This window comes from Puma concolor, chromosome A1 (genome assembly GCF_028749965.1).
Source record: "Puma concolor isolate L17-30 chromosome A1, mPumCon1.1.hap2, whole genome shotgun sequence".
NCBI classification, from domain to species: domain Eukaryota; kingdom Metazoa; phylum Chordata; class Mammalia; order Carnivora; family Felidae; genus Puma; species Puma concolor.
The window spans coordinates 123,958,255-123,972,418 of NC_141667.1; the positions used below are offsets into that span (position 1 = coordinate 123,958,255).

Consider the following 14,164-nt stretch of genomic DNA (forward strand, 5'->3'; position numbering starts at 1 on the left):
TGCTTCTCTTCAGAAAGTCAGAATGGTGACTACGATTGCAAGGGAGAAAGAAAGGACTTTTCATAATCTGATTAATTAAATCAAGAGCACCTTTAAAGGAAAACACAACACAGATAAGATCCTACAGCTAGTTGTGAGCAATTAAATACAGAGTGTATAAGCTCATTAAAATTCAAGTCAAAATCTTTAAAGTCAATGATCGGTCACCATTCCTTCTACATATAATAACAAAAGGAACTGAGATAAGAAATATTTATTGAACCAGAAAAAAATAATCAATAATGGTTCTACAAGTATAAGATACCTTAAATCAACTATAAAACTGGCTCTTAATTAACCAAAAAAAAATTTTTGATGCTATTGGACTATTTAAATTGTCTAATATCACTACCATACTTCTTCATTTTCTATCTCTCATTTTCAAAAATAGTCAATGTACAATGATTGCTAAGAAACTTTACTGAAAAAGTAGTGTGTTATGTAGTCCTTACACACCATTAGACATAATTAAATTACTAAAAAGATAGGAACATATAAAATTAGCTTAATACTTAAACAACTAAACTAGAAAATGGTTGAAATTATAATTTTATACCACTGAATGTAATCTTGAAATTAAGAATAAGTATAAAAGACACAAAACTTGTAGAAAATAGTCCATGTAATTTGGAATTATCTAAAAATGTGCATCAACTACTTTTGTACTATAAAAGTAATAATTTACAAAAATTTAACATATACTTAAATCATTCTAATGTCTTTGTTTCTTAAATTTAAATGACCTTGAGTCATTCTAAGAACTTCATTTGGAGATGGATAATAATGTGTGCCCTACATTCACATTTATTATATTTACAAAGTTGCATAAATGATACAATGGCTTAATCTTTTAAGTCTGAGACATTTTATATTTTATTTTAATTACCTACTATAAAATAAAGAAATTTTAACCTATAATTTTATTTTTTTTTAATTTTTTTTCAACATTTTTATTTATTTTTGGGACAGACAGAGACAGAGCATGAACGGGGGAGGGGCAGAGAGAGAGGGAGACACAGAATCGGAAACAGGCTCCAGGCTCCGAGCCATCAGCCCAGAGCCTGACGCGGGGCTTGAACTCACGGACCGCGAGATCGTGACCTGGCTGAAGTCGGACGCTTAACCGACTGCGCCACCCAGGTGCCCCTAACCTATAATTTTAAAGGGAGAATAGCCACATATGAATTTCATTAAATTCTCAAAGAGATCAGCAATTGTGCCACCCTGCATATAGCTAAGGATCACTGAATTAGAGGAATGACCTAGAGGTAAACAACCTTTGATAGAATTATCAGATGTGATTATACCACATAGAAAGAAAATTTTACAAGCACTAGAGAAAGCATTTAAAGACAGGACATTTAAAATGTGAGAGGAGTCAAAATGGTAATTTTCATTTCACTTTAATAGACTTAACATTTTCCTTTCTATATGAATTCACAAAGCTTAGGAAAGACTGCCAACTAGCATATATTGCAGATATTATAGCGCTATGTGTATGTCTCCAGCAAGTTTGAAGACTTGGTTGAGTAATATGAATAACTTTATTTGCCTAGTAAACTTTGCAAGCATAAATATGGGAGTTCTGTTTGAGTGTGTTGTAGATAAATCTGTGCCCATTACAGGTTTAAAAAAAAATCAACAGGGGTGCCTGTGTGGCTCAGTGGGTTAAGCAGAAGACTTCAGCTCAGGTCATGATCTTGCATTCCTCGAGCCCTGTGTGGGGCTCTTGTGCTGACAGCTCAGAGTCTGGAGCCTGCTTTGGATTCTGTGTCTCCGTGTCTCTCTGCCTCTACCCCTTCACACTCTGTCTCTCAAAATAATAATAATAATAATAGTAAATAAACATTAAAAACTTAAAAAAATAAATCAACAGAACCTTTAATTACACTATTTCAATGAAAACAGCATACAAAAATGCAAGACTAATTTTTAACTGCAAATAATATGAGAACAGGTTTTAACTTATCAGTTGAGGCAAAACTAAAGATTATTTAATGGACAATAAATGTATGATCTATGTTTAATGCCACAGAAAAAGAAAGGTAAATCTTTTCAGACTTAATGTTCAATCTTTGACACAAGGCTGAACTGAGAAAACTCAAGCAACTTAATAATGTGAAAATATAAAAGTAAAAGGCTGTGTTAAAAGACAAAGAGGATGAGTAAACTGAAATGATCCATAGTGATTATCTACATTAGTGAGGATTAGAGATGAAATGAAGTGGTCTAGGTAGGTCATTGAAAATTAGAAATTGTTGGCACAAAAACAGACACTCAGATCAATGGAACAGAATAGAGAACCCAGAAATGGACCCACAAAAGTATGGCCAACTAATCTCTGACAAAGCAGGAAAGAATAGCTAATGGAATAAAGACAGTCTCTTCAGCAAGTGGTGCTGGGAAAACTGAATAGTGACACGGAGAAAAATAAATCTGGACCACTTTCTTACACCATACACAAAAAATAAACTCAAAATGGATGAAAGACTTAAATGTAAGACAGAAAGCCATCAAAATCTTCGAGAAAAAAGCAGGCAAAAACCTCTTTGACCTTGGCCACAGCAACTTCTTACTCAGCATGTCTCCAGAGGCAAGGGAAACAAAAACAAAAATGAACCATTAGGACCTCATCAAAATAAAAAGCTTCTGCACAGTGAAGGAAACAATCAGCAAAACTAAAAGGCAATCGATAGAATGGGAGAAAATATTTGCAAACAACATATCAGATAAAGGGTTAGTAACCAAAATCTATAAAGAATTTATCAAACTCAACATCCAAAAAACAAATAATCCAGTGAAGAAATGGGCAAAAGACATGAACAGACACTTCTCCAAAGAAGACATCCAGATGGCCAACTGACACGTGAAAAAATGCTCAACATCACTCATCATCAGAGAAATACAAATCAAAACCACAATGAGATACCACCTCACACCTGTCAGAATGGTTAACATTAACAACTCAGGCAACAACAGATGTTGGCGAAGATGCAGAAAAAGAGGATCTCTTTCGCACTGCTGGTGGGAATGCAAACTGGCACAGCCAATGTGGGAAACAGTATGGAGGTTCCTCAAAAAATTAAAAATAGAACTACCCCACGACCCAGCAATTGCACTACTAGGTATTTATCCAAGGGATACATGTATGCTGTTTCAAAGCGGCACGTGCACCCCAATGTTGATAGCAGCACAATTGCCAATAGCCAAATTATGGAAACAGCCCAAATGTCCATAGACAGATGAATAGATAAAGAAGATGTGGTATATATATATATATATATATATATATATATATATATATATATAAACACACAATGGAGTATTACTCGGCAATCAAAAAGAATGAAATCTTGCCATTTACAACTACATGGATGTAACTAGAGGGTATTATGCTAAGCGAAATTAGAGAAAGACAAATATCATATGGCTTCACTCATATGAGAATTTTAAGATACAAAACATGAACATAAGGGAAGGGAAGCAAAAGTAATATAAAAGCAGAGAGAGGAACAAAACATAAGAGACTCTTAAATATGGAGAACAAACAGAGGGTTACTGGAGGGGTTGTGGGAAGGGGGGTGGGCTGAATGGGTAAGGGGCATTAAGGAATCTATTCCTGAAATCACTGTTGCACTATAAGCTAACTAACTTGGATGTAAATTTAAAAAATTAATTAAAAAAAGAAAATTAGAAATTGTTGCTCATAAAGTGATGAGAGGAGAAACATCTTCTTTCACTATTTTATACCAAAACATTAGGAGAAAAGGGACATTTATTGGCTAAAAACCTGATTCTTCTCATGATTAAAATTGGATTTTTATCCCATTTGACATTTCACTAAAGGAAATTGTTCTTTAAAAACTTCATACTCATTTAAAACATTAATACTCAAAACAGAGTATTCATTAAATTTGTCTATGAAATAAACTGTATTTTTCAAAATTTAACATAGACTTCAAAAGAAGAGGAATCTATAGAACTCACCTGCCCAGGATGATTTGATCCTGCCTCCTGCCTTTGCCCTTCGACTTCTCTATCCAGGCCTGGAGGAAGGCTGGGGCTAAAAGCCATGAGGTCGGTCTTGGGCGGACCCTCCCCAGAGCACACCCTCTGCCGCCTCTGCTGCGAGTACGACCAGCTCCCCACCGCGCTGGAACACACCAGCGTGGGCTTCCCCGGCCCGCACGCGCCCTCGCTGGGCGGCGCCGAGCACCGCAGCGCCACGTACAGCAGCAGCGTGAGCACCAGCAGGCTGGACACCGCGCAGATGGCGATGATCAGGTACACGTTGACATCCACCAGCGCCGTCTCCGCGCCAGCGGCGCCCGCCAACACCCGCGACGAGGCCTTGGGCGCCTGGCCGCTCTCCACCAGCGACAGCAGCACGGTGGCCGTGGCCGTCAGCGCCGGCTCGCCGTGGTCCCTCACCAGCACCAGCAGGCGCTGGCGCGGCGAGTCCGCCTCGTCCAGGCTGCGCGTCGTGCTGATCTCGCCCGTGTACAGCGCCACGCGGAACGGGCTGCGCGCGCCACCCGCCGCCGGCTGCAGCTCGTACGACAGCCACGCGTTGTAGCCCGAGTCCGCGTCCACCGCGCGCACCTTCGCCACCACGTGGCCCGCGCCCACCGACCGCCACACCAGCTCGCTCACCGCGCCGCCCGCGCCGCCCGCCCCAGGCAGCGGCAGCAGCGCGGGCGCGTTGTCGTTCTCGTCCAGCACGAACACCTGCAGCGTCACGTTGCTGCCCAGCGGGGGCACGCCCGCGTCGCGCGCGCTCACTTGGAACTGCAGCAGCTCCAGCTCCTCGTGGTCCAGCGGCTGCAGCGCGTACACCTTGCCGCTCTCGGCGTGCACCGACACGTAGCTCGACAGCGCACGCTCGCCCACCCGCCGCTCCACCAGCGAGTAGGACACCAGCGCGTTCTCCTGCGCGTCCGCGTCCCGCGCGGACACCGTGAAGATGTGGCAGCCGGGAGGGTTGTTCTCCTTCACGAACACCGTGTACTCGGCCTGCGCGAATGTCGGCGCGTTGTCGTTCACGTCGGCCACTTCCACGGACAGGCTGGCCGTGGCCGACAGCGAAGGTGAGCCCCCGTCCCGTGCGGTCACCAGCAGCTCATAGTTCGCCACGCTCTCGCGGTCCAGGGCGCTGTCCAGCACCAGCGAATAGTAATTCTTGAACGTCGACACGACCTTGAAAGGTACGTTGGGCGTTAGAGAACAGATCACTTGTCCGTTGGCACCGGAGTCACGGTCGGATACACTGATCAGCGCAATGACCGTGCTGGGCTGAGTGTCCTCTCGTACAGGGAGAGACAGGGAAGTCAAGGTGACTTCAGGGGCATTGTCATTGGCGTCTAAGATCTCTACCCAGACTGTACAGTGACTTGCCATTGGGGGATTCCCTTTATCTGTAGCCTGTACTTCAATTTCATAAAACTTGTTTTCTTCATAATCTAAAGTTCCATTTACCCTCACTTCTCCGCTATTTTCATCTAGTGTAAATAAGAGTTTTCCATTGGGTTTAACTGACATCAAGGAGTATGTTACCTCTCCATTGACTCCTTCATCTCGATCTGTGGCGTTTAGCTTTATCACAAAAGTTTCTTTAGCTGCGTTTTCCATCAATCTCACCTTGTATTCTGATTGCTCAAATTCTGGATCATTGTCGTTAACATCCAAGACGTGGATGAAAAGCTGAACGGTGCCAGTGAGCTCTGGTTTTCCCCCGTCTGCAGCTGTCAGTAGCAAATTAAGTTCTGGAGTTTTCTCTCGATCCAGATATTTCTTTAATGTAAGCGACAGTCTTTTAGTCTGCTTACTATGTGTTGGTAGTTGTAAAGAAAAATACTCATTTTGACTTAGTCTGTAGGTCAATAGAGCATTCTCTCCTATATCTGCATCAGAAGCTCCCTCTAGAGGAAAATTAGATTCGGGTTGCTTAGATTCAGGAATCAGCAGCTTTTGTTCTCTGAGAAAGAACACTGGTGGATTGTCGTTAATATCTCTTATTTCCACTTCCACATGGAAAACCTGCAGCGGCCTGTCCACGATCACCTCCAGGTAGATGCTGCACACTGCGCTCTGTCCGCAGAGCTCCTCCCGGTCGATCCGAGAATTCACAAACAAAATGCCATTCTGCAGATTTACCTCCAGAAGGTCCCCGCGGCCTTTGGACGCCACCCGGAAAAGGCGCGGCACCAGCTCTGCCAGCTCCAGCCCTAGGTCCTGGGCAATTCGGCCCACGAAAGTGCCGTGTTTGGCCTCTTCCTGGACCGAGTAGTGGACCTGGCCGCTCCCAGCTTCCCAGACTGTGAGCAGCAGAAGTGACAGCAGCAGACGCCGAGCGCGCAATCCCCTTCTTTGAGAGTCAAACATCGCATACGACATTGACTTCCAAAATAAGGTTCTCACACTTACAGTACCAGAGACTCCAGTTAAGGGTTAAAAATCTAGCTGAATTTTTGAGAAGTTTCAAAGAATCCTTTAACAGTAGCGTTAGGCATGATGGAGTCGTTTTTGTACGGGGCGTTCCTGGCTGGTCAGACCAACCCTTGAAAGAACTACTTCCACCAAGTAAAGAGCGACACCTTGCGCCTGAATAGTGAGTACTGTACACTACACCATACATTATAGAATTTTACTTAAAGAGAAAAATATAATAAACTTCACACCTTTCGTATTATTTTACTCCGAAAATAATATTTCCAAAGTGCTTATTTAGGGAACACTCGTATTATAAGTTATATTGAAACCGATGGTATGTGGAAAATGGCATTTTATTCTTAATATGAAATTGAAATTTTTGTTCCTATGTTTGATTTAGAGTTATAAAATTGTTATTTTACTTATCTACATAAATACACACAGACTTTAATTCTCCAGGTAGCCTTATGAAAAGGTAGGGTTAAACATTTCCTAAAGATACTACTTCTCATATCAAAATGTTATCCAATTTGAATTGTTTTACTTCTAGTCTCTCTTGTTACTTTGGCTGCTAGGAAACTCAAAGACCATTTTGAGATTTTAATAACAACTCTTTAGTCTTTAAGTTCTGCATGTTGTGTTCTTATCTATGTGCACTTGCCTTCTATTCATATCTATTTAATTCCAATTATTTTTGTTATATACATTTGTTTTTGTTACAATCCTATATCCTTTGAAAAACAAAAATATTTTTCAAATTTAATGTTTAAAACAGAATTCATAATGGAAACATCTATGGATGTAGATGAAATTATATTTGACACACATGGTTTATCAGGTAAGTTTCATTGTTAACAGTATTATGTGAGGTATCAAAAATTATGTGAGGAATCAAAATGTGAGGTATCAAAACCTTTATGTTAATGATATAGAAGGTGTCTTTCAATTATAAAATAAATTTTATTATAATTCAATGAAATAAATAAAAACCACCATGAAAATGTGTGTGCCATATTGGTATTTCCAAGTCACCAACATTGGTTTATGTATATCTGTCAAGATATATACATGAAAATAGCTGACCTGTTCCTTGTTGAAACAATTCTGGGTTTGGGATCATAAGTTCATCCATAACAAGGGAAATAATTTCTAATTAACTCCTGTAAGTACCTAATACTGTGCTAAATATATATGGAGAAAATAACCAAACAATTCAACCAAATGACAAATGACTTTACTGTTTGTGTAAATTCAATTTCATAAAACACCAAGTAGAAAATGGGAATTATTGATACAAGTTTTCATTGCATGAAGATGTAATTTGCTTATGTGTCTTCTGTCTTTTCATATAGACTTGGAATTAAAGGAGTCAAAAGAGAATATAATGGAAGTTTAAAGTAGAAAGTTATTTAGAATAAAGATCATTATAGCTTGAGTATTTTGTGTAGGATTTAATTTTTTTTTAATGTTTATTTTTGAGAGAGAGAGTGACACAGAATCTGAACCAAGCTCCAGGCTCTGAGCTGTTAGCACACAGCCTGACATGACCACAGCCTGACCCACAAACTGTGAGATCATGACCTGAGCCAAAGTTGGATGTTTAACTGACTGAGCAACCCGGGCACCGCTTGTTGTATGATTTTGCTGATTCATCTCTGATTTAAAAATATTTAAAAAGAGGTTAGAGAAGGAAGGAGCCAAAACACAAGATACTCTTAAAAACTGAAAACAAACTGAGGGTTGATGGAGGGTGGGAGATGGGTACTGAAGAGGGCACCTGTTGGTATGAGCACTGGGTGTTGTATGGAAACCAATTTAACAATAAATTTCATATTTAAATAAATAAATAAATAAATAAATAAATAAATAAATAAAACCTTTTGAAATGTTACAATATAACAGGCCCACATCTAAAAAATAATAATAAATAAATAATAAATAAAAATATTTAAATGGCATACAAAAATTACTAGTACATGTATATGTATGTTAGTATTTTTCTTTATCTTGAACACACACACACATATATATACACTATGGCTGATATTATCATCCTGTTAGAACTCTTAGTAAATGCAAAATTCCTTCTTAAGAAACTAATAAAGCAGGTGTTGTATGGAAACCAATTTGACAATAAATTTCATATTTTAAAAAATGACAAAATCAAAAATTAGTAAAGCAGACTCTTCACTTTTTATAACACTGAATTTTCTTATGCATGTGTGAAGCAATCAGTTATAAGGGCCTCTAATCAAAATATAACATTAGATTACATTAACAGTAGATTTAACATGCTATCTGAAACATGTTAGATTTATTTTGGAGAAAAAGGAAGCAAGAGATCTCCAATCATTTCATTACAGAAATTGGGGATTGCAACGTTGCATGCAATATGGAGTCCTGAAAGGTAGATAAAGAGATAAACATCAGAAAGGTTACCCAAGCTAGATAATATTACGTCTGAATTAAAACCAGATGTCATTTTACTAATTACTCTCCAGTAATATGTAGTGGGGTTTTTTTTGAGTTTCTGAAAGGATATAAGATGAACACCAAGTCACAAAAGAGTTTGATATAGGGCTGCCTGAGTATCTCAATCAGTTAAGCATCCAAGTCTTAATTTCAACTCAGGTCATGATCTCATGGTTGTAAAATCATGTCCCATGTCAGGCTCTGCACTGACAGTGCAGAGCCTACTTGGGATTCTCTCTCTCCCTCTCTCTCTGCCCCCCCCCCACTCGCTCTCTTTCTCTAAAAATAAACACTTTTTAAAAAGAGTTGATGTGTTGTATAAACCAATGACCCATCTTTTGCATTTTGGCTGTGATATTTCAGGTATCACCATCTCAACTAGCTCATATAAAAGAGATCATACTATCTTTGAATTCATCTTTGGGGATGGGCTCAAGATCTGGCAATAAGCTAATGTCAAGAAGTTCATATCAATATTGTTCTTAACATTGATTCGGTAAAATTGATTGAAAGGAACTTTGTGCCTGACCTTTACTAAGCCAATCTGATTAGTATTAAGTTTCAACTGTACGTCCTGCTAGCCATATATTAGAGTGCATGATTTAATGTTCTTCTAGTCTTCATAATCCACTAATATAGCATAACAAGTCTGGTAACACTATTATTGAAAACATAAAACAGAGAAACTAATCTTGAAACATACTTAGAAACCCAGGAGGTTCTTAAAAATAAATGGATTAGAAGTAGTAGTCAACATTGTATTATCAAAATTATAGGATATACTCATGGATGTTCACTCTTTGCTATCATTGCTCATTAAAGTATACACAGTTATTTGATCACAGATCATTTGTCCAGTGAGCACAAATCTTACAGATAACAAGACTGAAGAAGACTGAATTCTGAAAAACCCACACACATTCAAAGATTTTCAGGGCAATATACACCTTAAAGCTGTTACTGAAGTATGACATTTTGGAAACACGTATTGAATCCTTTGTGGATGTTCAGGATCCTGGAAATAATCATATTATCACTTATATTTGTCCAAAACATCCTTATTCATAGCATGAAAAGGGCAGGGTCATTTTCATATTTGTCATTTGGCTTTAGTGTTTTGCTAGAACATTGCAGATCAGAATCTTATGGATTTTCTCACATATTAAATAATTCTTATTTATATTACTTCCAAAAATATATATATAGTCTTTACAATGGCAATTCTTCATTACCTACTGATTGAATAATATAAATACCTATCCCAATGTGGCATGAAGACATGATAATGTGATCAGAAACTCTTCTGAGAAAAAAATCACTTAACATTAAAAAACTCAATTCTGATCTCAATTATGACATTCTACAAAATTAAATATGACAATAACCATGAAGGCTTTTTCTTAAGCAAAACAGAAAGAAGGATTCACTTGTAAACAGTTTGTGCTTGACCTTCCTAGCCAAAACTATGCCTGATCAAAGAAAAGATTTACTGTAGTAAGCTGTATGGTGAATAAAAGAATGGCTCTGGAATCAAAAGATATGCATTTGAGTTTTAACTTTATCATGTGCTAGCTGAATGGCAGTAGACAAGCTACACAAATATCTTCTCATCGCTTAGTTCATCTTTAAAATTCAGTGGGACGCCTGGGTGGCGCAGTCGGTTAAGCGTCGGACTTCAGCCGGGTCACGATCTCGCGGTCCGGGAGTTCGAGCCCCGCGTCAGGCTCTGGGCTGATGGCTCAGAGCCTGGAGCCTGTTTCCAATTCTGTGTCTCCCTCTCTCTCTGCCCCTCCCCCGTTCATGCTCTGTCTCTCTCTGTCCCCCCAAAAAATAAATAAACGTTTAAAAAAATAAAAAAAAATAAAATAAAATTCAGGTAGTCACGCGTACTTTACAAGTTGTTATAAAGATTAAATAAAATTATATATTTTAAGTCTTTTCATATTGTCTAATAAACTGAAATAGTTCAAATAGTAGTGGTTTATTTATAACTAGTGACTTTGTTCTTGTTCTATTTTGTAGCTTTGGAGGAAGAGAATTTCAGTGTGATATACTAGGCCCTGGTTTTTCCTTTTCTGAAGATTTCCTAATGTTCATCTTCATAGAAATCATCTTTTTTTTCCTGGGTATAAAATGGTCACTAATGACGTCTCACCATTTCTATTAACTTCACCCTATTCATAACATCATTCTACTCCATATATAAATATATATAACTTATTTTTCACACAATATAGTTAAAAGATCTCTAACTTGTACACTGGAGCAAAAAAAAATAATAATAATAAACTTTTACATCAGAGAGACAGAGAGAGAGAGGGAGGGACAGAATCTGAAGCAGGCTCCACGATGCCAGAGCAGAGCCTGATGCAGGGCTCAAACTCAGGAAGTGACAGATCATGACCTGAGATGAGATGGAGTCAGAGGCTTATCCAACAGAGCTACCCAGGCACCCCCTCTGTGATTCTTTAAGCAATTCACATAAATATAGCTTTTGGGCAAAAAAAAAGTTTGCATCAAATGTATCTACAGTATACAATGTTAAATTGTGAAATGTGATCAACATCATTGTCAAATAGAAGTGCCTTTGTGTATATTCCATGGTTGTTATGCATAAGCTGTTTAAACCAAAGTCATTTCAATGACCAAGTGGCTTGGGGAACACATGAATCAGTATCACCTTTCCCCATTATGGGAACACTCTCTTAAACTCAAAACACAAAGGAGTGTGATTTTTTCTACCCTACCCTAAAAAATTTCCATACAGCCTCATAATGAGTCCCATGAATGTAAGAAGCATAAATATGATCAAATATAAAAGAAATCTTCCAAATAAAGTAAATGGAAATCAATGAATTAATATGGAGGACAGCAGCAATAGATTCACCAGGCAATTAGCAAAACTGAAATTATATTGAGAAGTAAAGAAAAGGGCACCTGGGTGGCTCAGTTGGTTGAGCAACTGACTTTGGTTCAAGTCATGGTCTTGCCATTTGGTGTTCAGTTCGTTAAGTTCAAGCCCCACATCAGGCTCACTGATGTCAACACAGAGCCCTCTTGGGATCCTCTGTCCCCTTCTGTTTGCCCCTGCCCGGCTTGTGCTCTCTCAAAAACAAACATAAAAAAAAAAGAATTACATAAAAAATGTAGTTTATCTGAAGCAGCTGAAGAGTATGAAGAAAATAATCTTGAAATTGTGAGAGACTTAAAGACAAAAAAGTAAAGTCCTCTTCAAAGGTAAGGCTGAAACTTCACCCAGTATCTCAAAGAAGCATGCCATTGATGATAAAGAAACGAAATTATTTATAAAAGGAAGCCACCTCAACAGCCCATGCCCATTAGTAATAAGCATATAGTTTATAGAGAAGTAAGGATTTAAATAGATTTCAAACTCAAAATAACTAAATTATGAAGTTATGCATTATTATGGTAATTTTGAATACATTTAATATAATTAGTGGAGGACATCAATTAGAATAAGAAAATAAATAGGAAGAATGAACTTGCTGCAAAGTTGAAAACTAGAAGATGTAAGCTTTGCCCATATCCTCCACTTCCCATGAGTGATCCTTGCTTTCTTTACAGGAGGATTTAACCTTTTTCATTTATAGAAAGTGTTAGCCATCTGTTTCATTATTGCAATTACTACCACTCTCATTATTTCCAGCAAATTATGTTCCAGTCATGTTCATGAAGACTGTAGTGAAAAGTAATGAAAACGGATGGACTTCCAATGTGCTTTAAAATAAACCACCCCAAGGGAAAATACCAGAAACAAATAAATGAAGTAATAAATTTACAATAATATTGCTGAACATACTATGCAATTGACATCAAAAGGCATAAAATATGTTCCAGAATTACTGTACTTACATCATTCCCGAAAATATCCCGTTGTTCTCCACTATCTCCAGAACTTGAACCGGGAGGAACACAAGGGCTGAAGGCCATGAGGTCGGTCTTGGGCGGACCCTCCCCAGAGCACACCCTCTGCCGCTTCTGCTGCGAGTACGACCAGCTCCCCACCGCGCTGGAACACACCAGCGTGGGCTTCCCCGGCCCGCACGCGCCCTCGCTGGGCGGCGCCGAGCACCGCAGCGCCACGTACAGCAGCAGCGTGAGCACCAGCAGGCTGGACACCGCGCAGATGGCGATGATCAGGTACACGTTGACATCCACCAGCGCCGTCTCCGCGCCAGCGGCGCCCGCCAACACCCGCGACGAGGCCTTGGGCGCCTGGCCGCTCTCCACCAGCGACAGCAGCACGGTGGCCGTGGCCGTCAGCGCCGGCTCGCCGTGGTCCCTCACCAGCACCAGCAGGCGCTGGCGCGGCGAGTCCGCCTCGTCCAGGCTGCGCGTCGTGCTGATCTCGCCCGTGTACAGCGCCACGCGGAACGGGCTGCGCGCGCCACCCGCCGCCGGCTGCAGCTCGTACGACAGCCACGCGTTGTAGCCCGAGTCCGCGTCCACCGCGCGCACCTTCGCCACCACGTGGCCCGCGCCCACCGACCGCCACACCAGCTCGCTCACCGCGCCGCCCGCGCCGCCCGCCCCAGGCAGCGGCAGCAGCGCGGGCGCGTTGTCGTTCTCGTCCAGCACGAACACCTGCAGCGTCACGTTGCTGCCCAGCGGGGGCACGCCCGCGTCGCGCGCGCTCACTTGGAACTGCAGCAGCTCCAGCTCCTCGTGGTCCAGCGGCTGCAGCGCGTACACCTTGCCGCTCTCGGCGTGCACCGACACGTAGCTCGACAGCGCACGCTCGCCCACCCGCCGCTCCACCAGCGAGTAGGACACCAGCGCGTTCTCCTGCGCGTCCGCGTCCCGCGCGGACACCGTGAAGATGTGGCAGCCGGGAGGGTTGTTCTCCTTCACGAACACCGTGTACTCGGCCTGCGCGAATGCCGGCGCGTTGTCGTTCACGTCGGCCACTTCCACGGACACGCTGGCCGTGGCCGACAGCGAAGGCGAGCCCCCGTCCCGTGCGGTCACCACTACAGCATAGTCCGACACGCTCTCGCGGTCCAGGGCGCTGTCCAGCACCAGCGAATAGTAATTCTTGAAGGTGGACACCAGCTTGAAGGGGACATGGGGTGTTAGTGAGCAGGTAACTTGCCCGTTGCCACCAGCGTCACGGTCAGTTACACTGATTAGGGCGATGACGGTCCCCAGTGGAGCATCCTCTGGAACAGACAGCGATAGTGAAGTCACTAGCAACTCCGGAGCA

At 41.1% G+C, this 14,164-nt stretch overlaps 2 protein-coding genes across 2 annotated transcripts; both read left to right on the forward strand.

Annotated features, from left to right (window-relative positions):
- The first annotated feature begins 281 nt into the window (after positions 1 to 281).
- LOC147584414 (uncharacterized) lies at positions 282 to 5,403 on the forward strand. The gene is given in 2 exon segments (XM_086716429.1): positions 282 to 293; positions 4,084 to 5,403. Coding segments are annotated over 2 exon segments (1,332 nt in total).
- Positions 5,404 to 6,549: 1,146 nt separating this feature from the next.
- On the forward strand, positions 6,550 to 14,164 carry LOC147584415 (uncharacterized). Its single transcript, XM_086716442.1, has 2 exons — positions 6,550 to 6,563; positions 12,921 to 14,164. Exons 1-2 carry the CDS (start codon positions 6,550 to 6,552, stop codon positions 14,035 to 14,037), a joined length of 1,131 nt encoding a protein of 376 aa, XP_086572568.1. The 3' UTR covers positions 14,038 to 14,164.